Source organism: Varroa jacobsoni, unplaced genomic scaffold, assembly GCF_002532875.2.
Source record: "Varroa jacobsoni isolate VJ856 unplaced genomic scaffold, vjacob_1.0 scaffold_134, whole genome shotgun sequence".
In the NCBI taxonomy this organism is placed as follows: Eukaryota; Metazoa; Arthropoda; class Arachnida; order Mesostigmata; family Varroidae; genus Varroa; species Varroa jacobsoni.
Window position 1 is genome coordinate 430,260 of NW_019213036.1, and position 27,319 is coordinate 457,578.

At 40.9% G+C, this 27,319-nt stretch overlaps 1 protein-coding gene and 3 long non-coding RNA genes across 8 annotated transcripts in view; 3 read left to right on the plus strand and 1 right to left on the minus strand.

The window, feature by feature from the left end:
* Positions 1-26,353, minus strand: part of LOC111268294 (uncharacterized) — a 28,890-nt gene extending 2,537 nt beyond the window's left edge. The window contains exons 1-26 of one of the 5 annotated variants that reach the window (XM_086971683.1): positions 25,946-26,350; positions 24,392-24,504; positions 20,462-21,649; positions 19,946-20,013; positions 18,920-19,451; positions 18,176-18,309; positions 17,348-17,470; positions 16,833-16,967; positions 16,334-16,499; positions 14,121-14,168; positions 13,117-13,265; positions 11,925-12,364; positions 8,879-9,332; positions 8,292-8,376; positions 7,506-8,020; positions 7,061-7,237; positions 5,684-6,631; positions 5,038-5,220; positions 4,617-4,829; positions 4,116-4,234; positions 2,277-2,578; positions 1,752-1,922; positions 1,251-1,518; positions 893-962; positions 685-779; positions 133-195 (exon numbers count right to left, since the gene is read on the minus strand). In XM_086971683.1, the coding sequence (XP_086827809.1) occupies positions 133-195; positions 685-779; positions 893-962; positions 1,251-1,518; positions 1,752-1,922; positions 2,277-2,578; positions 4,116-4,234; positions 4,617-4,829; positions 5,038-5,220; positions 5,684-6,631; positions 7,061-7,237; positions 7,506-8,020; positions 8,292-8,376; positions 8,879-9,332; positions 11,925-12,364; positions 13,117-13,265; positions 14,121-14,168; positions 16,334-16,499; positions 16,833-16,967; positions 17,348-17,470; positions 18,176-18,309; positions 18,920-19,451; positions 19,946-20,013; positions 20,462-21,649 (6,646 nt within the window). In that variant the 5' untranslated portion in view covers positions 24,392-24,504; positions 25,946-26,350. Of the gene's footprint in view, positions 1-132; positions 196-684; positions 780-892; positions 963-1,250; positions 1,519-1,751; positions 1,923-2,276; positions 2,579-4,115; positions 4,235-4,616; positions 4,830-5,037; positions 5,221-5,683; positions 6,632-7,060; positions 7,238-7,505; positions 8,021-8,291; positions 8,377-8,878; positions 9,333-11,924; positions 12,365-13,116; positions 13,266-14,120; positions 14,169-16,333; positions 16,500-16,832; positions 16,968-17,347; positions 17,471-18,175; positions 18,310-18,919; positions 19,452-19,945; positions 20,014-20,461; positions 21,650-24,391; positions 24,505-24,978; positions 25,259-25,945 lie in introns of those variants that run through there. The other 4 variants (XM_022847196.2, XM_086971682.1, XM_086971685.1 and 1 more) reach the window with 4 other exon arrangements.
* LOC147753881 (uncharacterized) lies at positions 2,542-4,037 on the plus strand. The gene is made up of 2 exons (XR_015314214.1): positions 2,542-2,624; positions 3,729-4,037. It is a non-coding gene; the product is annotated as an uncharacterized LOC147753881 (long non-coding RNA).
* On the plus strand, positions 9,169-11,693 carry LOC147753882 (uncharacterized). The gene is made up of 3 exons (XR_015314203.1): positions 9,169-9,305; positions 9,616-9,706; positions 10,234-11,693. It is a non-coding gene; the product is annotated as an uncharacterized LOC147753882 (long non-coding RNA).
* On the plus strand, positions 12,791-24,133 carry LOC147753883 (uncharacterized). Its single transcript, XR_015314213.1, has 2 exons — positions 12,791-12,869; positions 23,380-24,133. It is a non-coding gene; the product is annotated as an uncharacterized LOC147753883 (long non-coding RNA).
* Positions 26,354-27,319: the final 966 nt, after the last annotated feature.

Genomic DNA, 27,319 nt, shown 5'->3' on the forward strand with positions numbered 1-27,319 from the left:
CAACGTAGGGCTATGTTGGGACCGACCGCTGCGCGCGGGTCTTTTTGCTTCAGTGAACGATGTGGTGCATTATTCGGAAAGCGCTCAAACGGTACGACGAGCAGTCAAGACATAACAAGTGAAAATACTTACTATAATATTTTCCTACGGACGGATCTAAAACAACCCGAGGGTAATCGCCATTGATCGGAGAATCTGGAATGTCATTTGAAAACAGTCCGATTACCAATTTACGGGTGCATTTTATAAGTAGCTTTTTTGTTTTGCTCACTAGTTACCTGTTCGAACTTAAAAATTACAAGCTCATATATATAGATTATTATATAAAGTTACCATCTTGAGAAAAATGTCAGTTCTTGTAAGAGTCTCTTGCTCGAGTAAGAGCACGTTCAGCGGGTAAGAACCTATGAACATACTGTCGCTGAAACAAACTACAACAATTCAGGAGAGCCGATTATGTCGTATAACATAAACATCTCTTGACCGTATATAGAAAAACCTAATCCTGTTCTCATTAAAGGGAGCTAAACTGGTTTTGCGAATGTACGAAGATGTTTAATCTATTCGTTTAGGATCTCAGTTGAACTGCAATTAAGTTTAGCAAGACCCATACCTGGGTAGTACGCATTACCTGCCCACTGTGTAGCCATTACTTTTTCATAACCATTGTTTCCATCTACTAACCTTTAGCCGACTCCCATATCTGGCGTTCTACGATGCGTGCCTCGGCTGAAAGGCAAGCCTGCCTCTCCTCGATGTTACGTGTTTGATGACTCAACCTAGAAGTAGACGCGGACAGCTCTAGCTAGTTAATGCTAGTCTGTAGCTAGTCAATCAAGCACGATTGTATGCATGTAAGGCTCCAGCTATAAACTACACAACGCTCACTCACCGGTCTTCTCCAACCCCGAAGTCGAGGGTACGTCGAAGGATGCATTCCATTTCGTCTTCAGAAACGGTTTCTTTAAGAATTCAATAATGGATTATATTACCACCCTATATTTTTAATGGAAGTTTTATAACGATCTAGGAATTTAACGACCACGCAAATGGCTGTCTGACACTAGACGAGCATGCCCGAAGAGCGAAGGCTCAAAGAAAAAATCATGTTTCTTGGGTCAAAGACCAATTTCTGAATATAATTTAATAGAAAAAAGCATTATAAGAAGAATAATTTTATATGAACTTTCCAGTTTCGTTCATATAAACGTGTAGGTCGTGTAGTTCTAACTGTAATCCCTCTAACGCACTTCGACGTCTGCGCATATCCTCTTCGTATGAAGGCTCGTTTTCAGGTCTTCCTTGCTGGTATGTAAGACCTTCCCCGGCGTTTTGGCTGCCATCCACGACTTGCCTTTCCAAACTTTGTCCTGAAGCCCCCTCAGCCGACGGCGAACTTACGCGAACCGATTGTTCCGCTAATGGGCATAGTGTCAATGTAACGCCAGCAGTAGTTTCTTTCACTTGCGCCGACTGGTGCAAGCTAAACACGGGTGAATCACTACGTGTCGAAGTATTCTAAGGGGCAGAGAAACATGAAATATATTTCTAATAAATGCTGATGTATGATTGCACACGGCGTCGTGTCAGCGGGTGAGAAATTTCCATTTTGGCATATAGTGACCTTAAAAAATTGGTCAAATATTTACGACCAAACCTTGCTGTGTATTTATTGTTGTACAAAGCAATCAAACGACTTTGTATTAATAGAGAGTGTTGAGACGGCGGATTCATGTGCATGGAATGCTTACTGAGGCTGGAGAAGAGTTTGGAGCTCGACTACCATCTTTAGATCGTACTTCTACAATCGGAGACGGCGACTTCACACAAGAAGATCGCCTGCGTTCAGAATTCATATTTGACAGTGGTGGAAGAATCGATGGAAATACGAATTTATTAAACCGTTGAGCGATTTGGTCATCCTGTCGAAAGATAAAGTTTATCTACCGCTTAAGTTTCGCACTATACGAAAAAATATGAATTTGGTAACTAAGTGACAAGTGAAGAAAGTAAAAGATACGTTTTTACACCACACAGATTCTTAATTCCGACGAAAGGGCCTCATGAACAAAGGATTAGCTAATTTCAAATAATTACTTTTACTGTAAGATATTTTAAATACCAAATTATTGAAGCTTTAATATGGACCTGTGGGATTTGAGAATAAAAGGGGGATATTTTTAATTTTATCGATGACTGTTTGTTTGTTTGCAATGGGGTTCGCTCTACTTTTGTCACTGGAAGTTCCAATCGCTATCGATATCCGAGAACTCTACCTTGAACGATTCAGTGTGATCCCCTTGTTTAATACTGGCCTCTGATGGAATTGTACTTGATGCTAAAATCCGGTTCAATTCAGGCGCAAGGGGTGGACTTGGTGCTGGTCTGATTGGACTAAATCTCTTTAAAGGCTCCCTCGGTGCTATTTCTGTTGAGGCATCCGCAATTTCGGCAGAACCCGCTGTTGTTTGCTGATTGATCACCGTTTTCAGAGATGTCGGAGGTATTGGCGTCGGAGGTACTGGCCTAAGCGGTGCGGGCCTAGAAGGCGTTAGCCTTGTTGCCAGCTGAGGCGGCCCTACGGGATTGTGAATTGCAAGCCAACGTTATGCATAGCAATATTGGTAAGCATGGCGTGTCACATCGAGAATATGCTGTATGGTCAATTTTTGGATTCTTGAGTTTTTGGTTGGTAAAGCATTTAAGAGATTCCCATTATGTTGTTCGCGTAATACTCCAAAGTTAGTATCAGACTATGTAGATATGGGGATTAATTGTAATAGAAATCTGTGCTCTTTTACTTGTCACTATTGAGGGCAGCACCTGATTATTTATATGGTCAGTGGCTTGTGCCCCTGTCAAGGTTCAGCGAGACTTCCTTTTCACCGGTATAGATGAAGTTTTGACTGAACTAGAAATAGCAGCTTCCGATGAAACTGAACAAAGGGCAGCTGAACAGAGCTGGATTAATTTGATCGATATCTGAACGGGGCACAGGTTTTAGCGGAAGTAAAGATGGGGCCGCAGATGGGGTGACCCTTTAGGGAACATGTAGACCGAAAAGGAAGCTCATATCCAATGACTTGTCGATCCTAGTATGACACGTACATTATGCAGTTGAGCTGTATTTAGAAAAAGGTGTCCGGGATTCTCTTTTGAGGCACACTGTAGTCACTCGACGCAAAAAGTTCTACATTTCCTTAGAGATGCGATGTAGTGCAACATATTAAGTTGCATACAGGATTCAAGGCTAATACTCAAAGGGCAAATTTAGACTGTTCGGAAAATGAGATAACTTCTAAAAAAGAACTTCTTGGATAACAAACCGACAGTTAGTGTCAGTTATTATTACTGCCTTTCACTATATATATATATATATATACATATATATAATAGTTCATTACAGTTCAAATGAAAATTCACTATGAACCAAATCGGGTTCACTATGGCTGAAAAAAATTGTCACGGGCCAGGTTGGCGTTAAACAAATAATTTTTTCTAATTAGAAGCCCACTAATTTTTTTGTCACCAATAGAGATAAATAGTAGTCACGGAGAGCATTAATGGCTTAGAATTCTGTAGAACGTTCAGACAAACTTCTCGGTTAGCTTTCAGTATTGACGGCTGTAAGCAGAGTGTAGTGTGTTTAAAAGTGACGATTAATACAGAGCGTTAATAGAACCTTAATTATGAAGGACCACAATTTACGCTGATTTGTTTCGCTATAGGCAAAGCGACTAATTACGGCGGAAGAAATGGATGTCGCTGAGCTCCGAAGGATCTACTAAACGACTCTACTACGAGTTTCAGACCTCAATGAAGATCAAGAAAGAGCCTCATGAACCTTGTATACAAAAGTTTCTTTTTTTTTCAGGGCTTTTACCTCTTACGGTACGCTTATTTCATGTTTGAGTGTGCACAACTAGTTAAATATGTGACTTTCAAGTACGGAAGAAGAGCAAATAAAAGCTACCTTCTGTAAACGATTGTGCTCTATTTAAGGGTTATTTTACGTTAATAAAAATGGTTAAGAATTCCATTCGGCTTTTCACTTACATTGAATGTATAAACATTTGGTGGTGATAATCAGTCTGTATATTAGTTTGCTACATTACCTTCAGCGGCAGGTCGTTGGAGAGCCACTGGTACAATTCCTACGGGCTGTTGCGTAGGTCCTTTAATCGACCCGGTACAGGGCGGGGTCGAAGAAGGTGGCGTTATCAAATCAGTTGGCCTATTTTATAATTTTTAAATCAAGTTAGAAGTTGACCTTTTGCGTTTGCTTCCGTTCTCAAATTCACCGGTACTGCATCGAGCAGAACTCGCTATCGAATACCGCTATCCTAACACTTTAGCACGAAAATTAGCTGTGATTCGACCGAAACCGAATTTTTAGGGCGGATTTCATCTCGTTTACATATATATATACGGTTTGGTTTTTGTATTATTTTTGCAAAGTTATAGAGTCTGTTAAGCACGAAGAAACTAGATTGCTTGAAGGGTCGCAATGACAAGAGAGCAAAGCCCAGAAATTCGAGCCCTTAGCTTTTACAGAACCCAACGACGGCATATACGTGTGTTTATATCTGCAGCAAATATTGTTAACGTCAGCTAACCAGACCCGCCACTTATCCGCGCTCTGCTGAGTAGTATCTTGTGGTGTTTTGACGGCATTTTTTCCTGGTGCCTGCTTTTCTGCAGCGGCTACTGTTTTGTTGGTCACGATTTCGGATTGTAAGACGCTAGTTGAGTTGATACGCGATTGGACGGCTGCGCTATCCCTTGACGACGCCATGTTACGATAGGCCATTTCATCACCGGCAGAATATCTGACAAAGCATACAACAAAAAACAAATGATTTAAGATCATTTAAAAAAAAAAAACAGTTACACTATGCTTTGCCTTGCTAATGTCATTGCGAAAACTTCCTCGACTTCAAAAGGATTAAGCTAAAATCTTTTTTATCTTCGAAAGATGCTTTTGTAAGCATATTGCAGTAGCTGTGTGTGATGCACAGTATCACAGCAAATATAAACCTTCGTGAAATGAGATTAACGGGTGGCAGGGGCAGTGCTTTCGCTTTGGGTTTAGAGTCTACTTCAGGGTCGCTAGTCCTGAAGTCGAGGTCCCTTAACGAGCCCGTTCCAGAGGGAAAAAAGGAATCAGTATCGAGATCGCATGTTCCTGATGTTTCTGGAATACCTGGCTTTTCGTTTTGCCTGAAACGTCCAAATCGAGAGTACAAATAAAGGCACAAGGACAAAGTCGAAGAACATTTAGATTGAAGCTTCGTTTGCTAAAACAGGATATCTAAGGCTCATTATTCACTATCGGTTTATAAATGTACTAAGGTTTGAAATCATCATAATACTTTTTCGTTGCTCATATTAGTTATACCAAATGCATGTCAAATCCTTGCATTGCTACTGTCGCAAAGCAATCACATGTGTACATTACTTGAATAAACGTCTCATTCTTGAGAAGGCCATTTCGATTGGTAAACTATATTGAAGTACGAGAATTGTATCTTATTCAACGATATAAATAATAACATTTCATTGCTTTACTTAAGAATCGCCTTAGACGGCTGACTCTCAGCACGACACAGGTCGTCCCTGCACTCGTTGCAAACCTAGATCGCCACGTGTTTCTAAATCTAGTAGAAATATATACACCATTTACCTTCTTCGTGCAAATTCTTGAAGTAATAATTTATTGAGTTTTCCGGTGATATCATCCCCTTGATCGTCGTCCTCGAAGGAGTTGTCCAAAATTTCGATTTTGTTCTCCTGTGCCGGCCAGGTTGGCGTGATATGCGGTGGAGAGTCTGCCCGCAAGAATGGTTTAGTATCCATATCATTACTAGGCGTTTCGCGAGTAGCTGCGGCTGTTGGTGAAGCCCTTCCGCTCGATGTTTCGGTACTAATCGCCGGTTCTTTGTCTGTTGTGTCCTCTGCTTTCACAGCAGAAATCTCAATATCAACCTTTTCAGGACCGGCTTGCCCTATACAGCCTTCAGATTCATCGTGAGGAGGCTCGTTATCCTTCGTTTGAGCTTTGTCTTCAAGTTCATTGTTTTTTTTTTTAAGTGTGTTCGTGGCTGGATTTAACATTGGGCTACCTTCATAATTTTCGTTTGTGGTGATCTGTTCAACTACGGAGCTGCTTCTGTTGTCAGCTCTATCTTCTATGCAGACATCTGTTCGTGTAGAACAAAGTTCTTTGAAAAAGCAGTTTTCGCTTAGCTTCACTCTAGATGGGGGATTCTTTGTAGCAGAGTTGGCTAAAACGGTAAATGGCTGTGATTCTGCTGTGTCCGTAGTCTGCAATGATTCATCTTTAACATCAGTAATATTTTTGTTACTCTTAGAAGATATACCAGAGCTCAATTGCTCCTTTTTTCCGTAAAAGCAACCTTCATCGATGGTATCGAAACTTTCATCTGCATCAGTGGGGTAGACTACATGATGCACTTGGAAGTGCTCACTTTCCTCAGAGATGTCCTGCAAATAGAATACGGTTCCATTGAAAGACACTACGTCCTGTCTTTCCGTGTTTTGCTGGCCTTGTAGCGGAAACGTAGTGATTGATAATTCACAATCCTTGTCCGAATCGTATTTCGGTGGTAACCTGATTTTATAATTATAACAACATTAGAATACATGGTTTTAGAATAAATTACAACAATAACATCATTAAACTCGCTAACAGAAAAGTCAATCGATGCGAACGACCGTAACAAATAAGAAATATTTCATAGTCAGCTTAAATGAATCCCCCCGGTAATTGAAAATTTATTATAGTAATTTTTTTCCACCGCATTATTTATCCGATGTAGCATTTTACACAAAAACAATGTTTTCTCCGTATAAGAGCCAGCTGTTAATGATATCCAAAGTTATACATGACGCAGCTGCTGTTACCGATGGTGTGTCAGTTTTTTTTTCCAAAAATGCCCGGGAATAAAATTCGTTGATCATGAGCTATAAGGCTACGCGCAATGCACGCCGATCACTTGTACAATAAGAGAGGTGTTCGCTTTTTGTCTTCCTAACATACTCGTCGTCGAGGTTTGTAGTTAGGACGATTTTGTGACCCTTCTCCTCCTCGGACTCATCTTCAGGATACTCAGGGATAATGCTGAGAGCCCTTTGCTTTCTCCGCATGTCCATTTGAGCATCTTCAATCTTTTCTAGGATGTCCTTTTCTGACATGAAGGGAGAGGAACCCGAAGTACTGTAAATATGAGTTCACATAAGTGTTAAGCTGATCGTTGGAAGAATCAAGCTTAAATAATACAAGAAGTTATATAAACTGATCGTAGTTTGCGGCCTTACACTTAATACATTAGACATTGACCGGACATGTGTTAAGTCTAGATGTTTTCAACTTCTAGACAACCGCTTTACGACATTTGGCTGAGCACAAATTCTGCATGGCCTTAGGTTGAATATGTATCTGCTACAAAGATAGATCAGCTCCGTCCGTTCTAATTCATGCCTACCTTGCATATTCATCCCAATTAATGTCGATATGGGGCAGGTCGTTCCATTGATTTTGAAACTGTTCGATTGGCTCTACTGTTTCCATGGTCGAATCCATTGCAAGGTCAACTTGGAAATCAAAGTTCGGAGTCGGAACGACTGATGGCACAATGACAAACGGTGAGTTGAAGCTTACTTCATCGTTTACGGCTTTGTGCTTGGTAACGTCGTCATAGTGCTTTGGATTAACTTTATTTAATGCTTCAGTGTCAACGTCACGCAACGTCGATTCAGCCTGAGCCTTTTGGGTTAAGTTGACGTATTCGGTATCATGATGATCAGCTGTGATGGCCTTCCAAAAATCGTTTATTCCAGCTAGTTGTCCCTCTGTGCTTAACGCGTCCTCTCGCTGACTAATCTTTACAATACATTCTCTTTTGGTCACCAGCACGCCATTAGTGACGTTATTGACTTCAGACAAATCAGGGCCAGAAAATTCTGTTTTCGACAGTGTGCTGCCTTCCGAAGCATTTGGCTGAAAGTAGTAGAAGGATAATTTTAACTTGTTTCATCATTTATAATCTATAGAGGTTCTAAAACAGTTGGCATTTTCAACTTACTGAACTTGAATTTGAAAGTACTCACAGTTGCTCACTAGGCAACATTAGTATGGAATTAAAAAAAGAACGTGGCAGCGGCGTGCTCCCTCAGAGCCCAGTCGCGAGTCACGACAACCCTGGCTTGTTCGTGTGGCGTCGTCCGAAAAGATATAAGGATGCATCAAATCAAATATTTGGACTACTAACCTTATAGATGTATTGTGAGGTAGCTGTTTGGTATACGTATTTAATAATTACAGGCCGAGCTGCGCGTCGTTGTTTGGTGGGATACCTTCCAAAAAGCATGCATATATAACCCACCATTTAAAATCGTGTACCGTTAAATTATCTAATTCAGTTATCTGCTCGAATTTGTATCACAGTTTTATTTATCATGATCCGAGACTGCAATTATTTACGTTGCATTTACATATTAAGTTCTAAAAGCGCAGTACATCTTTACCTACAAAAAAAAAAGTTCTATCAGAAGCAAAATTAACGTCGAATATAAGGCCTTAAAAAATGTGAAGAAACGCAGAATTTTTAAGCAGGTTACAGGACACGTATTGAGAACCGAATGATAGTTGTTTTGATTTAAAGTGGCGATACGGGGCCTTACAAATCTCCTGACGTAAGTTTATATTTCAGATTAACCCATAATATACTGCAACCCACAGCATTACAAGTTAATTATTTCTTTTGTTTGGATGAGTGTAATGCAATAGGTTTTATATACACCTTTAAATCTGTCAGTTATACAATGGCCGTTAACCTGAATCAGTTTACTGGCTAACCTTTTTGGTTTACGTCGAACGAAGGTTTTCGCTGATTGCTTAGCTGGCGATGACCCCTTAGTTGTGCTAGGTGGCGCTGTTACTTCCCTCGTATTTACAGAGGGATAAAGACTGACATGGCGATCGCCAGTGGTGAAACTGATGGGATCTGGTAAAGCAGCATCGAGCTCGCTTGGGATGAAATCGATTTCGATTCGACTTCGGTGTTGCCCAGGCTGCTGGCTTGATTCTCTTTGAAGATTCGTTTGTTCACGAGACTTTTCGAGCTCGTCACAGTGGTCAAGATCGCTGCAAGATGTAGTCGATACATCTTCCCAAAGATCACACTCGCTCTCGTTTTCTGTGTCGAGGACTTCAGAAGTACCAATGAGCAGGCTAGAAAAAGCTAGCGTTGGATGTTCAGCTGAAGGAAGCTTTGACTTGCAGGGTACGTACGTACTTTCTGGATCATGGTCTGCTTCATAAATAATGCGACGTTATTTTATTTCTGTTGCTCATGGAAGTATATACGATGTACGTCTTTTCTAACGAAGAGTATTAAACCCCTCAAATATTTTAAATACTGAAAGAGTCTTTTCCATAATTAAAAACCCAATTTATACCACAACTGTATAGGGGAGCGGATTGGACTGAACATTTTGGGCGTATAACTTGAGTGGAACTTTAATTGTGGTACTAGCAAAGTTTTATTTCACACACGTTTCAAATACGTAATATGTCGTATCTTTCCTATGCAGACTACCAGCAGATCCGATGCGTTACGCCCTAGTAGGCCTTTCCAGAAAGCTACACAGGGGTGGCTTAAGTCAGTTTACCTTCAAAATCAAGGTACTGTGACAAAGTTAACTTACACATTTATTTCAATTGTGAGCTTGGTAAAATAATAGAATATATAGGGGCATAATGTACTGACAATAAGCATTTTTCATAATTTGGAAGCAAAGTTTTGACATAAGCGACTGCATTGGACTCCAATAGTATTGGAGATGTTTTTGCAATTTATGCAATTAGTTTTTATAATCGGATTTATTAATTAGAGGAACCGGCTGTCATATACCATCAATGGCTAACTGTCGCTTGAGCAATTTGTTTTAATTTCGTTGATCCTGAAGTAGGTCGAAATAATCAAGACTTAATGGCCGGCAATTGACGCATCTCTTACTAGTATCCGAATCTGTATTAATTCTAAAACTGCTCCTATAAAAGCCGGCTCTTAGTATGTACACGAGCAGGTAATCTGTTAGTTTTCTGGTTTAGATTTTACGGGACTGTGATCGCCGTACCAATTTTTTTCTGTAGTAATTGGTAGACCCATTAAGCGGAACCATTGAAAGCCACTCGTATTTTTATTGCAGGATTTACTACTATATGCCTCGATGGTTTCAGGCCATAGACGATAATGTTGTGATAACACCCGCCAAAAGAACGCAACATATTGGATAAGACGGTCGAGCAGTACGAAATTTCCAGTTGTTTATATGCGAAGAGTATAAAAAATTCTCGAGAATTCCCAACGGATCCCCAGAGTTTAGGGATAGAAGATTTTTTCTCTAGTGAATAATGTACTAGAATTATTGTGCTTATTAAGCAAACGGAATGGCTATATATATACATCTGATTTTTACTGAAACGTGAAGTATATTTTCGAGAGGACTGGCGTAGTTATTTTTATAATAAACTTGAAAATAGTTTTTTTCCTTAGTCAACGTGTATCAATTAAATATTAAAAAGGAAATTTACTAAGCAGTTGCCGCTAACTGACGCCAACAAACGATGCCGTTATTTTCGGTTCTAAAATTACTGCATCTACTGCTTCCTCTCTGAGCGAAATCACAGCCTTGTGGGGTTGTCCGTTCCATGCAATTACAAGATGTAGGCATGAGTAATAAAGATACGAAGAATATGACTGTCAAGATAATTAACGGAAATAAGGTAGATATTTAGTAAGCATTAATACAGCACTAAATATATACTCGTAACGCCAGCAAGCGACACAAGCATACACGGTCCGAATGTTGTACTACCGCTTTCAGCTTAAACGACTCAAACGACCAATTACCAAACCTACCTACCATCACCATTTGTATGTACCATCAAGTTGATGAAAGTGACTCGGTGAACGTTCACAGTACCGAAACAGCGCAACACTTTACGTTAACATACACGCACACGCAAACAAAAAAACTACGTCGAACAGGAGTTGGTTGTAATATTTATTTGTAACACATGTTTTAAGCTGAGAAACACAGACAAGCCACAAACAAAGCATTGGGTCGTCATCACTTGGGTGAGTACCAAGATTACAGGATAGGCGTGCACGTACATCTCGCCACAAACACCTTGTGTAAACTACAGTGACAAGCGCGTTTGAAACCATTGCAGAAATACACAGGTCTTCCACAGGTTTACCAATTATGTAGAAGTGCAACATTTACGAGAACGCCACAAAAACGCTCGGGAAACGCATTCATCAATGACTATTCGTGTTTCACAAAATCGCGTAAGTAGGCATATCAATATTTGATCCTACCGAAGTAGAAATCGTTATAGATCATCATAAAATTGCCGAAAGAAAAAATGGAGTACACTTCATACGTTCAACCTTCCTCAGCTTTTTCTGGCTTCGGGCAAAGAGATTGCCAGTACTACACATGTAAAATTGCACACAAAGTATTTTGACAAGCAGATGACAGTACTTGAGTGTTCCGAGCTCTTTCTTTTCGTCGAATAGTATAGAAAATGTATATACGATTGAAAAATGATGCAGAAAAATGATGCAGAAAAGCATCATGAACAACTGTGACGGAAAATTAACTGAAATGAAGCTTGCGAACGGCGTCAGTTTTAAACTTGCTAATGACTCTTTGACACTTTACCAGCTTACCCTCGAAACTGCTTACTAGCGATTCTCCTGAAAATTGGACAAATTTAAAACAAACGCAACTCCCTTAAAATACAATTAGAGAAGATTCAACCTACGATAGAATAAAACCGTTCTTGGGGCGCTATTAAATAAATTGTATGATTATACATACGAAAAACATACGTTTACTCGAAGACGATTTTTTGCTCTTCTTATCGTCCATTGCCTTGGAATCACCGGAAGACTTGTCCGGCACGCTCGTCACGATTCGTGTATTTTTCTTTGAAGGAATAGACGGTGCACGTTTTCGCTGTTGTTTATGCGAAATCTTCTTCTGGGGTTCAGGAACGGATGCTACCTCGAAACTCGACCTGTCGTTGCTTGTTGTTTTAAGATTTTTAGGTGTCAGAAGCTCCTTGCCCTTTTCTGCCCCAGCAGCAGTTTCTTTATTCGATGACACTTGTAGATTTTTCTGCAATAGGCGATCCCCAGTGGGTTCTTCCATCGTAGGAGTTTCGGCCGGAGACTCCTGCTTTGGAATAGTTGGTGTTTCAATACCCTTACTATCTTTTTTATCACCGCTTTCCTGTAGTAAGGGTGGCAGCGCTGAGAGCGAATGCAAGCTGAAATTAAAAAGCGGTGCGTTATCTATTTGAATCATGTGCTTTTAAGTATAGTAATCTCAGTTGTAACTATCATGTTTTGAAACGGGCAAGCAGCAAAAACGGGGCCATAAGGGTCACTGGCGGCAGGCCATCAGGCCAAAAATAATGCTCCTGTTGCAATCAAAATACAACCATACATACAGGTTAAGGTCGATTTCTGATATATCAGAGTGCTCAGTATAGTCGCCGCCATCCTTGTCCCGCTTCGGAACGCTTAGGCTAAGCTTTTTTAGTTTGTCTTCCGCTTTTGGTGCATCTCCTCCACATACTGGAGCTTCCGACTTCATGACGTCCTCCGATTTTTTCAGCCTCTGAACTCCTGTTCGCTTCTTCACCGATGATTCTACGGAGGGTTCCATCTTTAAGGAAACCGTTGATAGACCGGAGTTACCCGTTGAATTACCCTCAACAAAAATCGTCGTAGCTTCGGTAACGGCCTTTCTGGGATCAGATAATACGGGAGGTAGAGGAGCTTGCTTTTTTTTGCGGTTTTTATTGTTTATGCTAAATGAACGATACGTAAAACATAATCGGTGAATTCCGTTAGAATTTTTCGCTTATTCCTTGCCAACAACAAGAACGACTAGCTATCGTACATTTGCATCAATGGATTGCCGCAGGCTGCTTGCAATAATATATTTTTCCCCTTTTTAAAAAGCCAACCTGTTATGCTGCATTAAGTGCGCTATATTGAAACTGCATGATCTGACCTTCTCGGTGGAACGGGTGGTTTGCTAGCGGAATCTGGTGCTGATACTGATGCTGTTGAAATGATACTGGAAGACGCCACTGATGTTAAGCTTTCGCTCTCCGGCTCGGTAAACGGATTCAAAGATTTATCGTAGGTCTCAGGGGATGACTGGAACACGCGCACATTAACTCATTAAGGAGTCAGACTGAAGCAAGACCTAAAGGGCTTCGTAATATCCCGATAATTGGTTACCGTATGTAGCCGACCTCTGCTTGCCCCTTGTTAGTCGATCGTGTTCTGGGTTGTTTGGCCGTCTCTAAGCCTCTACGAGGGTTTAATAACCCCCTCTGGTATTATGTGTAAGCCATGCAGTGCCTCGTAGGCGCGCAATCTCGAAATCATTATCATTGTGACATTTCAAAAACTCACTCAAATTCGAAGCAGGTAATCGTTGATAGGGGACATCTGTCCTCATGTGGAGCTGCATGCTTAGCAAAGTGAATATTCCCGTAATCAAAAAATGTAACCGCTCCTTCCATTGAACATATATCTTTCCAACATAATAACGTGCCAGAGCAAAAAGGTGCTCAAAAATGTGGTACACGCACTATGCAAATTTACGGGTATCTTTGGCTAAGTAAAATTGACTGTCCAGGCCATTGATTGGCAGACATGTTTTTCATGTGCCAACCGACAAGTGTAAAGCTGTAAATATAATTTTTTCTAATAACCTCGAAGTATCCGTGTTATTTTGAACATCATCTATCAGCTCTCAGATAGCTTTAATGGGATTCCAAGGGCATTGACACGGGCTATTTCACACAAACAAGAAGTACTAGCCGCATCTAATGTAGTTGTTCCCTAGTGACATTAGTCATGAGCCGCTACTGGCGAAACTGTTTCATGTACATCTCATTTGATCTAGCCAGGTAGCGCAGAGGTATGCACCCTAAAGAACAGCTTCCTGATGGCCTGAGTTCTATACCTATGGCCGATGTAGTACCTCGGCATTTTTACCCTTACCTTAACCATTGCTGTTGGCCAAGCCGATGCCAGACCCATACCTCCAAACTGAAAATAAAATTTTTACAGACTGAATTTCAAAATCCTTATAATTGATTATTAGTTCGTTTACAATGTTCAGTCATGAAAATGTCGCTTTTCGTAGCAAAATAATTCGATCTATGATTACTCGTTGCAGGTTAAGATCATCAGCATGCTTTCCTTTTTTTTTTAGTCATCAGTGCTGTTACGTTCTAAGTGTACTGCGTGACGTAATCGGCGTCAGTCGGTCTGTCTGTCAGTCAGTCAGTCAGACAGCCTGGGAAGCTGACATCTTCCGAGCTTTCAGCCGATCGGCAACGGCTAGAATTCAGGCGATTTCCACCAACAACAGGTGTTGATACCGAGAAACTATCCGCAATTTCCTAAGCTTCGCATAATGAAACTAGCGATTCTTGCGTGATTTTGGTCCTCCAGCTCAAAGGCCAGTTATACAATACATTGGTACATTTCTATCGACCACAGCTCATTGCCATTATATTAACAGAAACTCGTATGTATAGAAGCTACCGAAGTTACTGGAAGTAGATGGTTAACTGCATGGCTATAGCTGTGTTTAGTTCTTAACAAATGTCTCTCTTTATCGACACCATTATAGTAAAATAAAGCTGAACTAAACAACGTCCACAGTTTACTTCGAAAACGAGGTAATTTCAACTTGTCGCGGGTCTTGACTGGGATGCAAGTGGAGGCAGCGCAAACATCTGAAGCGCTTCAACTGCTTCCATTGGTACAGACCAGCAAACAAGAGCGGCTTAGAATTGTTGGATTGGAAACGCTAATATCAGCCAGACATAGAGCATAACTAGAGTCTGCTTAGAAGCTAGGGAAAAGTAGCAATGGCCAACAAGTTGACGGGCCAAAATCACGCGAAATGCGAGCCAAATTTGTTTTAACGGGGAATATGCCGGTTTGATCGTCTTAAAAAAATCGCTTACACGTACAGCTCTAACGGTAAGCAGTGCAGGTACGATGAAATGTTGTCCGCGTTTGGGTCGGGTCGGCGGTGAAGCTTCCAGCCAGATCCATTTCGAGCTCAAGGAATGGGCTCTTAAGGATCATCAATCAAATCTACGTTCTACATCGTAATTGAAACGAACAAGCCACAAATATGAACAGTTTTTTTTGTCAAAACTTTTTGCTAAACGTTTAAATGGCTTTCAGCGGCCAACAACGCCAATGGCCACTCATGACGACAATAATAATCACGACTGCAATAAGCATTCAATGTGGTAAAGCACTCACCTTCCTTAACCTAGCCTTGCTTTCCTTTCTGCCTATTTAGGATGGCTGCCAGATGATTACGAACTGTTCGTTCGACTACTGTTGTCTTTTACACTGCACTAATTATATCGTCTATCTACTTACGCGGCGGCAGCAGCGTGTTTCGTCGTGCTTCGTCCATCGCTTGTAAAATCCATTACAACCCTCATCGGAATACAAATTCTATAGGTACTAGTGCCAAGTGCCGGTATATTATCGTTATCGGTATCGTTATCGGTGTATTGGCAGTACGTATCGTGGTTCCAGACCAACTTGAATCGTCGCCTTTGATCCTCTTCTGCTATAGCTCTACCAGACCGACAATGCAGTCGCGTAGTCAAATCTTTGGTTTCCTCGAGAGCGTTGTTGTAAAGCAGAGCAAGTTCGATGGAAGCTAACGCCGGTCTGATCCGGCGAAGAACGAACAGCAGGTTAAGCTACTGTTGCCTGAATCAGTTCCCGCTACAATCGTGTGGCTTTTGCGTGAGTCGACCGCCGGCGAGGGGAAGCCAGTCTAGTCAAGTACCGCTGTCACAGCTGGTCGCAATTAGTGCGCTGGGCATAAAAAATCAGTGGCGGCCAGATACGAAAGCCTGCTTTGTAGGCCGACGTGCACTGTGCGGGTGGCATGACATCAAACGCTACCCAACGAGCGGAGCGTACGCGAAAGCGTTTCGCGAGCGTCTTAGTTCCGACCGACATGTGCGCGCGAGAAGCACGCCAACACAACAAAGACAAGGTTTGAAATCGGCAAAGTCCACTGAAGCCGATATACGTCTCTTATGAAATATACACAACGACAATATAGAAATACGGTAAATATGAACATCTGCTAAGTCTTCGCAGGCCCAGCAAACGACTCCCATTGTTGTTCACTTCACTAATTTAGTGGGTAGCTAAACTATTCTAACCTTTCGTGGTAAAGTTCCCACTGGGGTGTTAACGTCTGAACGTGGTTCGTTCCGAGAGTTGTAGCTCGTGGAAGTAGTCAACAAATCGGTGTCGATCCCATGGTACTGCGTACCAAACGGATTGTTTTCCTCAGGGTAGGAGTTCCGGCGAATCGTTAATTCATCGCTTCCGAGATTTGTCATTTCCAGCAGGGATAAATAATTTAAATTGAAAAGTACAAGTAATTTACAACCCAATTTCTTCATCTCACTTAAGAAAATCGATATCTAGAAAACGAATTTACCCTGCATTGCAAAAAGCATGTTTACTATTATAGACCAGAGCATCTACGCTGTTGCAACGCCTTTTATAGCAGCGAATCCACATAAAAACATTTGCTGCTGTTTTTCTTATAGCAATTTCGCGAGATGTTTTTGCAAAATAGGATGTGTCGGCGTTTATCTAGAGAAGCCTAGTTATGAAGAGAGGATGTTAGAATGTTAGTATAAGGTAGACTACCATCGTAGAGCGCTCGAGCGCGAAGGAGCGACCGATACAGGAAGCAGATTATCGAGATCGTCCTCCTGATTGGAATCGGAGGCATCCACAAAGGGGCATAACAGTTTTGAGTAAGTTATCGCAGAGCGCGACAATCTGGAACAGAAACGGTTGCATGGCGTAGTACATGCAAAGAAAGCTTCATACGGTGAAGTTCTATTCCAATAAATACAGCCTAACCTAACGGTTTTCTTAGTAAGCCTGTAAGACTTACATACAGATTAAGATAATTGTTACATGTTAAATGCCTAAGCTAAATGCCTTATATGGGTTAATTATGCACCGACAGTCAACGAGTTCGTAAAATAAGTAAATGAATTTCTTACTATTTTGTCAAGATTAATAACTCAGGTATTCATTAGTAAAGATAGCCATTTGTCAAACGCAAGCTACATTGTACTTTCAGTGTTTCACAGATAATGAACTACGGATACTTTACTGTTGCGTAGATTAAACGTAAACAATCTGAAACTTACGGTACGGTACTTTGATGTGACAATTTCTCCTCACATCGATCTAGCGTTTGTGATTTCCTTCGAACAACTGTATCATTAACTTCTTCGTCGGAACCAAACGGGTTGGTCGGGCCGCTCATGTGACTGCAAATCAGAACACATTAAGTTATATCTAGATATAAGTGCATTGAGTTATAGAAATAAACGTCAACCTACGAAAATAATAGGCAAGCTAGGTCACTAGTTAGTGCCGTAACTGTGTCCCTTTTTCTCGGCACCATTTTTCTCTCACACATACTTTTTTGCGAGTTTTCGGTCATCATCTATGATACTTTTATTGCTGCATTACAGAAGAACGAACGGCTTACGTACGATAGTAGTTATCGTAGCGATATCATTTATGCCTGCATTCATCAACAATCTACAATTTTATGCTTGAAACATTAAAGTACACCGAGTTCTGTTCATTAGAAGGCATGCCTATGTCTACAGATACCGTTTAGACGTTTCAGACCGAATATATGGAGCTATTACTAAAGAATCTTTAAAAAAAATTGTTGGTTCGTATACATACAACACAGTAACTATTCCCAGTAAATCCTTGATGGGATGAAAATATTTAACATTCTATGTGGATGTTCGTTAAGGAACTTCTTCCCTACACACACCAAGATACGGCTTTCAAAACTAGCCTTCGAGAAAATCTGAACTATTTTCTTGAAGGCTAGTTCGTGAGCTTTTTCGAATCCCTTGAGGATTGTAGATTCACAGGAGAAGACCTTGTTAAAGCTAGAGCTTCTTTTTGGCTTGACTGGATGAGGCTCTGCTATAAATGCGTCAATACTTCACCTTGCTGTAGTGCCTGATTTCGAATATTCCTGTGGCAAGTTACTTCTTTGGGGTTTTAGTGGATTCATAGGGGGGTACAATGAAACTGCCCCTGGTTGAAAGCGTTCCGTCTTGCCATCTTCCAGCGGCGAATTCTGTCAATTCAAATACAATGATTAGACGATTTTTATAACTACCTTGACACTAAGCAAACACAAACCACCTTTCGCCTCCGATTCTATGTGAATTTTACTAAAAAATGATACTCAGATTAATATAGATTATATACTTGATTTATTATTTATCTATCCCATAGCAAGGACATACAAATCGATGAATAATTTTAAATGTCTGTCGAATCTCTAATTCAAACAAACGGAGTCGCTGGTCCGCAACAGAAGCAGATTTGCTCGGACTAGACTAGAAGTGTTCAATTTAACATTAGACATTAGACAGAATCTCAGCTAAGCGTACTATACTTTGCACACAACTTAAATGACTCAAAACCTGTGTTCGTAACGCACATACATATCCATCAAGATGGCTACATCAACGCTACGTAAACGTTTCGAAGTACGGCCGTTACTCACCAGTTGAACGGTCACATTTTTTGAACGCACCAGAATGGACGCAACAGATGCTCAATCAAATTATTATTAATCGAGTTTAGCATATTATTAATTACTGAGAAATCATGTTGCAGTTGTATGCTGATTGACGTCACGCTAATGCGTCTAATTATAGTAAGAAGCTGGATTGTCTTACGTTTGAGGTACTTGGACTTGTGATTGACCCAGCTGGTCGTATCCATTCGTCATCCGCATTTGACTGCGCTCCAGCAATCACCATGGAATCAGGGTGGCGATCGGTTGAAACTGCAGCTAACTCGGGGCTTCCCTTGCCCGTATTTCTATTTCTAAGCAGGCTCTGTCCCGATTGACGCTCGATAGAAGTGAGCGTGCTATTTTCTGCAGATCCGATATTATCTGATATTTCTTCCAGTTTAGTTTTACCCTCCCCTTCTTCTAAGCTTTGCTGGCATTTAGAGGAGTCACTGAAGATCAGTCCCTCTGCAACGGTCGCGACTGAGGGCAGTGGAGGCGAAATGTTTTGTTGTGCTTGCGAGGCGGCCATGGTTGACACTTCGAGGTTCATTTTCAGACTGTCAATTGGATGTGTCCTCGACAGGCTTTCAGTGCAACTATTTCGACTCAAGGGGAGCACTCCAGAAGTTTGCGCCGTTCCGCGTGTGGAGGTTTCGTTTGTCATGTGCGTCCTTTTGACTGAACCCGTTGAGCTGCAAAAGCGTATCGATTAGTTAGACGGTTATTTTAACTCTTGAATCTACCATTCTGAAAAGTAGTCAATGAAAAATTCATAATATGCATGCAGACAAATATATTTACCCTTTCTGGCGTCCTACCAAAACAACTCCAATATGAAATGAATAAAGAAGCTCTATTTGAGAGACAAGTATATTTTTCAATGAGTGGTTACATACCGAAAATCCAACCGTTGATGTTAAAATATGTACTCAAACACAATAACGCCGTTTTATCATTCTGACTTGTGGTCAGTTGAAATGATCAGTGTTATGATAAAGAAAACCGAATGAATTTATGCCATAACCGAAGTAGCAGTGACATTGTCTGCAGAAATTTCACGCTTGGGTTGCTCATTTTCGCATAGAGGTCCGCACTACCATGAAGTCATTGCATGAAGAGCACTGAAATCAGTAGGATGCATCAATCAAAGGAAAATTACTATAAAAGCTGCTCGGTTTCTACTCACTCTAGCGGAATAACAGGTCTGAGCTCTTTAGACGAGTGATATTGACTCGGTAGCGGCTTAGTCGGCATCTGCAGAGAGAAAATAGTGCAATCTGTATTAGACGATTGTTGTATATTGATTTGTGCCGCAGACAGAAATTTGTGAGTGAAGACAACTTAAGATAAGTAAGCTGATTCTTTGTGGACCACTAGAAATTCATTAACGGAACCCATTGGCCAAATAATTTTCATGACTTAGTTGGTCCTAAACTAAAGGCAGTTATTTGATTATTATTTTCTATATTTAAATGTCGTCTAGTAACAATAAACGCCTCCTAAAGCTGATTTAGAAAAAAGATCTACTGTCGTTCAGATAGTTTTGGTGCAGCATCCTTAGGCACAGACAATAGTTTCGTGAGAACTAAACATTTGAATAGCTGTTTATAACCGCATGGACGGTCAGCGGTCGAAGCTGTTGCTTAGCGAGATTAGTTACTATATCTGCTTACATAGAGCAATATAAAAAGAAATATTATACCTGGTCCAATCCTTCCGAATATTGAAGATCTGTGAGAGATCTAAATCTTGAACCGAAATTTCTGGGCGGATCCCTTTCCCTTGCTGGTAGCTCAGGAGGAGCAAAAGAGGGTTCCGCTGACGGAGAGGATGTCCAATCAAAGATCTTGTTAGGGTCCCTGCTGAGTTTTGCCTTAAATAGTGTGCTGTACGATTGCTGCGTTGAAGTTAATGTCGGTAAAACCGGCTTCGGTTGTTTAGCCCAAGATGATAACGAAAGAACTCCGAGTTGAAAGTCAGGAGTTCTCTCGCATGAGCTGACTATTGGACCTTCGGGACGAATGGCCTGACGTGTCTGCGTTGAACCCGAAGTAATCGGGATTATTCGAAGATCGTCGAGTGAAGTCTGTCTCAGCTTTGACTTCTCATGTGTTTCCAGATTGCCAGAGCTCACCGGAAGACTCGAAAGAGTCTTCGGGGCAACAGTAAAGGATCGACGCTTCGACATGAAGTAGTCATCTAACGACGAAGGTTCTGACTGGCGTGACAGCGATGAATCACACACATCCGATTTACGGTCTTCAGAAGAATCTTGTGACTGGTTACACCTATAGGGGCTGTTGTGCCTGGAGGTTATTAGATCCTCGAAAGAAATACGGTTATTTGATTTTCGATCAGGTTTGTCGCGGGGTAAGTCCCGCAAATCCCAACTGCTGACAGTGGCTCGCGAGGATGCACTACCCAGGTTTGGTGTAGCTCTACGGCTGAGAACTGAAGCGTAATCTATTTTTGGCTTTTTTTTAGGTTCATTGTCTGATTTAGCTGACATGTTTCCATCAAGTGTCTGCACGGGACTCTGGCCATTCGAAAGCTTGGGCGCAGGTACCAACATGTAATTGTACAAGTTCGTTTTATTTGAAGACCTAACAGACGCTGCCACCTGTTCCACAGGAATACTTCTACTCAAGTTTTGAACTTCTGGACCGGAGCAGTCCGAAGGCGAACTGGTGTCGCCTTGCGAATAACATCCTGTACGATTTTGCCCTTGAATGTGGCCTGTTTTTTCACTATCAGGGTAACGTGAACTATGCGTTCCAATGCTGCTAAGTGATGGCGAATTAGAAGCCCGCGGAATTAGCACTCGGGGAGGAGGATCCACAGTCAGGAACTCCGGTTCGATGGCGAACCGCCCCTCAGGCCGGTACAACATCTGCAACCATTAGCGAGTTTTTCGTTTAGATTTGCTCATTACAGAGGAAGTTATTGGTATGGCATATTGTAATCACTGCTTTCTTATGGTATCTTTAGAATCTTCCCATTGTATATCATCGTCGTTATGATATATGAAAAATTCGATGACACTACAAAGCATCTCTCGCCTGAACCTATTGGCTTGAACGTGTTCTGCATAACTAGCTATAATACGTTTGATTCCAAAGCATCGTGTAATTTCAAAATAATTTTTGAGCTTTTAGTGCTAACGCTAAAGAGTTGCTCCATTAGCTAGAGTAAGCCTATATTCAATGTAGGGTCTAAGGAACTCTGGCTATAGAATTTTGTTTATGCCGGATTGTAGCTTCGTGGCTCAAACGACACTTTTTGGATTTGAATAGAAAAGATAGCGTTCACGACGACAGCTACACCGCTAGCATAGATTGTTGTGCCGGCTGTTTAATCGTCAATTTTCTTACTAGTCAGGTTATTATAGTCAACAACAAATCTTAAATGTTGTTCATTGTTCAAGTGATAGGTGTGTGAATGAGGGATAAGCTCACGACGCTCCCATCGTTTGTGCAGCTTAAGCCTTAGGCCACACGACATTCTCCCTTTTTAAAGGATCAAGCAAGTTTGACTTCAGCGGCGTACTAATTACCTAATGATCAAGCATCAATCATATATATACGCAACGGCTAGACTATCGACTCCACCTGTCCTTTCCGCAGACCTTCCACGCTCCCAAATACGGCAAATAACTAAAAACGTGTATTTTTTTGACATCAAGTTTCCGACTTAATTGGCAGTACCGAATTTCATGGTGCAACCTATTCTGGGAATCTAGTTTGCAGGTGTTGACCATGTGACTACTGAAAAGTCATCAGAAATGATTCGTGAGCTCTGATGACCGGATGAGGGTCGAAAGACTCCAAAAAGGAGCCAACGATGTAGTTGCTTTACGCTATTTAGTAGATACATCAATGGACCATTTAGAATACAGCGGTCGATGACGGTATGCAAGATATAGAATTAACTATTACCATTTCGTTTTCACTCATGAAGAAGTTGTCTATCTATTTTCATACGAAAGCTCTGCTGGTCAGATACAGTGCCTACCCAGTCGTATCCTTGAACTCAAAACTTCCGACTTCTCTATTTGTCTGTAACTGTAAATATGATTTTTTGCACTTAACAGAGCCATTGAGTATTACTTACCACTAAGCTATCATTAAGGTGCTGTGTGTCAAAAAGGTAAAAGACAAACTTTTTTTAATATTAAAAGTTTTATTATTTAATGTTTAATTGAAGAAATATTTAGCAAAACTTATAAACTGAAAAGCTTTTCAAGCTGACACCAAGCTGCTTTGATGTTCCCTTAGTCTTCTAATCAGGTGCCGTTATGCAGATATGTTCATTAGCAGAATAATATGGAATGATTAGTTGTTTCCATAGATAAATAGTTCATCTAGATCCTTCTACACGAACGGGTCTCTCTTTCAAGCCCCGTTATAACATGTAGATGGTTAACTATGCCGGTGAGTATTTTGGGCCAAACCCGCCCAGCTAGAACTTCCTGATGTGGTCGAATTGCGTTAGAATATGTAAGGATGCGCGTATTTCAGGGAATGTCTTTCCTCATCCTAGGTAGGGTCAATTCACATTATTAAAAAACGTTTTATTGTAAACCAACGCTCCATGACAATTATAACCAAAAAAAATTTTCAGGGGCAGTAAAAGATCAGTGTTAGCAGAACGCAACATACTTCAACGGGATAGAGGGTCAACGAGAATTTCTGCAATAACTTCAATTGAAGCGGCGCAGTGCTTCTAGTAGCAAGAAAAATGTTTGTTAATTATTGACAATGCCCTTTTTGTATTTAAAGTTTAATATAAAATAAACGTCTTTTTTCCTATTCAAGTGTAACAAGGCCATAATAACACAACACACGAGTCAGTGGACTTTTTGTTAAGATTTGAACGGCTCTGATAAATGAATTGATATGAATGATTTGAAATGTAAAAAAATTCATTAAGTAAATGTTAAGATCCGTGGCCATTTGTTTTCTATTAGGGCTAAATCAAGTTTAACGAAGCAGCATTTTCGTGGAACTTCAAGAGCTTTGGGCAGTTGCTAAAAGCATCCAATCAGTCTGCCTCGAGAGTGGTCTTTCGCGTATCCTATTATGACAGTAAGGTACATTTATCGGCGTTCGCTAGGTGCCCGGCAAGAGAACCCTTGTTGGTACCCCTAAATGTTTTCGTAGGCGACGGCTAAAAGTAGCGATTCGCTTTACTATAGTACGCAGCAGCCTGATAACACCTGATAAGCACATGATAACCAGTTGTATAAAAAGGGGCATCACATCATTCTGCACCCATAGCATTTTTGTTTTGTGAACAGATTTGTTTAAATATACTATATAATATATAGAAGCTATACAAATAGCTATAAATAAAGATCATGTCACAATATTGCTAACTTTTTTGCCACTGTTCATTTATGAATAAATAAGCCGAAAGTATCATGGATGGGCATATCTATAAATCGTCACTGAGTTCGATCCGTAAAAATCGTACCTACTTTGTCTGTGTCACTGGTACTGTGTTAATATAATAAGAATAGCGTTTGATACTGCTAACATCAATTTAGATTATATTGGAAATGAGATTTAGCAGACTGTCATGAACCGCTTCTAAGAACTGGCATGCTAGAGACAGTTAATCATTTTTTTCTTACGGTTTAGCGGGAAAAGGATGGCTAAGACGTCCGTACACAGCGTCTTCGATAGCCACGCTTTCTATGCTTTACTCGTAGATGACTTTCTAGGCTGCGGTGTTGATGAACAAGGGCTGGAAACAGGCCACACACAGTCTTAGCTAACACTAGAACCAAAAAAGCAGCACCAATCATCTTGCCTAGAGGACCGATTTCAATGCACAGAAGTAGCTGTTCAGAAACTTCGAAGTAGATGTAACCTAACCAATTTCGTTAGTGTTCCATCTGAGCTGTGAAATTAGGCCAGAAAGACGTCGATGAGTCAGATTATTCAGCAGTGAAAAAGGCCGAATTCATCACAGATACAAAAAGAAGGCATAAACTCATACGTCTTGTAGGATGGTACGCTTTTATTTGTGCTATCTTTTCTAATCTGCTTACCTTAGCTGGCGTGCTTTATTTTTTATGATACTAGACAATACAACGAATTCATATTTATCCTAAAGACAACGACGCTTTCGCCTTCCGACGGTCTAGTACTCCAAACTCCAAACCAAAAACAAAAAATGTTACTAACTAATTCCATGTCAGTGCACAGAGATACGTACAAGATAATGTCTTTTAGGTTAGTTCTAGCACTTAATTCGCTCTGGTAACGCTCATATTGTCGCATATCTGCACGTCCGGAACATAGGGCTACATTGTATCTACAGCTGTCAATAAACACATACGATAATTACTTGGAAAAGAAAAAACAAGATCTATGGGTGTTTGCACGCGTGAACGTAAAAAGGTAGCGAAAACCAGGTTCGGGTGACAGTTCTATTTACTCTATCGATAATCTCTAGTTGTAGGTCAGCCATTGCTGGATGGAATAGTCGTTCGTAGACACACTAAAGCGCGTAGGAGACGTTCTCTTTCCGTATTTGTGACCGTCACCAAGGTGCTGCTCTGATAATCTGGAGGCGTCAAGCCACTACGCCAGCCAATGACGTTAATGCCGTTAAGCCGATACTTAATGATACCAATATCGATGTTAAATTATAAAGTAGACTAGAATCAATTAATTGCGGTACGTAAAACCCTTTAGCTGTCGTTCGTTGATTGACATTAGCTATTGAACAGGAAGTTCCACACAGTCTATAGGCATAGATGATCCTTTACATTCACACAGGCCACGAGACGTAATGGCAAAGACGCAAAATGCAAGCGAATGGTGTCACATGAAGCCATATATAGGATAGGTGTTACGTGATGAGCACATGATCATGTTAGCCTACCTTGAACTTTGCAAATACAACAGACGTAATACCAATGAATACAAATATGCGTGTCACCCTGCGAAAGATGGAACATGTCCGTCTTCCTCTAACAGAACGCTATTATCACCGGTCAAGTAGAGAAGAAGCCAACAAAAAGAATGCAGTTAGCTGCCACTTTTCCGAGCATTCGAACCTTCTATATCGTAGTAAGTCAAATAGGACAAAGGCAATAAATATAGAGAACTAAGGAAGATAGTAGCGAGCATGACAGTACTGCTATATTTGTGAAGCTAAACATTTCCATAGAACATACCATTCAATATCTCGTCTAGATCCAGGTCGGTAAGTACCTAATCTACACTAAGGATAGGCCTGACCAGCCTGTTCGCAACGGAGTCAAGCGCGAGGAAGCACTCTAGTACATGAGTTAACACCTTGTAGAGAGCATTTGTCACAGTGCGTTATCCGTAACTTATAGCTGTCACGATATGGCAACGGAAAGGGTCGCACAAACTAGAAGCTGGGCTCCGTTCCACTCGAGCATCGTCACGCTGGTGCTGCTGGTAACAAAACATTCTTTAGATCTTTAACCTTATCAAACCACCATAGGCACGATTTTATTTCCGTTAATCGATGCATCACCAACATGCTGTCGCCTAAAAAACGGTTATGACATGACAGGCCAGCATCAAGCTAGGTTGAACTGGCTTTGATCAAGCGGATGTGGAAGGAGCGAAGGAAAACTTTATTAGAGTGTAAAAAAAAATAGCACGTTGATACGCTGTGTTTAAGAGGCGTGCCAATATATAGACCATTCAAGTCTTAGTACTAGCGAAAACGTATAGAAAAATTATGAATCGAACTGGAATTATGCTCTGTCATATGTGTGACGTTAACTGCACGATATGGTTAAGAGTGTTCTTACAAAATGCCAACGCAAATGACGAAATTCGTAGAGAGCCATGAGAGTCCTTGGGTGTGGCACTCATATCTGTTCCAGACCGTCCCGTGCGCATAATATTAGACCGTGTTCAGTGGGCCTTCAGTATTAAAAAGAAACCTTTTTAGGTGAACCTTACATCATACACTCTAATAATATAGTGTCGGAATACCGGTTAATAATCAATATAAGATCGTTTGATTCTTCGCTTCGTCGCACCAACGGTGGAGCAGTAACGTGTTTGTTTGCATCGAACTTTTTCAAACATGTGGTGATCTGGGCTCGAACCTGGATTTGAACGTATTTCATTTTGTGCTGTAGGGAACCAGTTGTCTGAGGCAACGCTTAACGCTTACACCTGGTGTAAAATTCTAAACATTTATTTTAACAGGAGCTGATAGGTTGTATAAGACTTCGCTTGTTTTCATCTACCGAAAGAATAGTATTTTGTTTTATCCTGGCTTTATCTTGTTGAAACGTTATATTTCTTTAGAATGATTCAACTAATGGGACCTAATTCATTTTAACAACTACTTGTGCTCCGCGGAAAGACTCTCGGCATTACCTAGGAAGGGACAGGGGACCGTCCTCAATGTTGTCATACGAAACTTACGATTTTCTCAATGTAATGATAGAGGTATATAAGTCTCGTTTTGTTTTGGACCAGCACGAGCGATTCAAACATGTCTCGGCCGCAAGGCGCGATATTTCTAGTTTATTTACAAGCTCAAACGTTCGGAGTTTCAG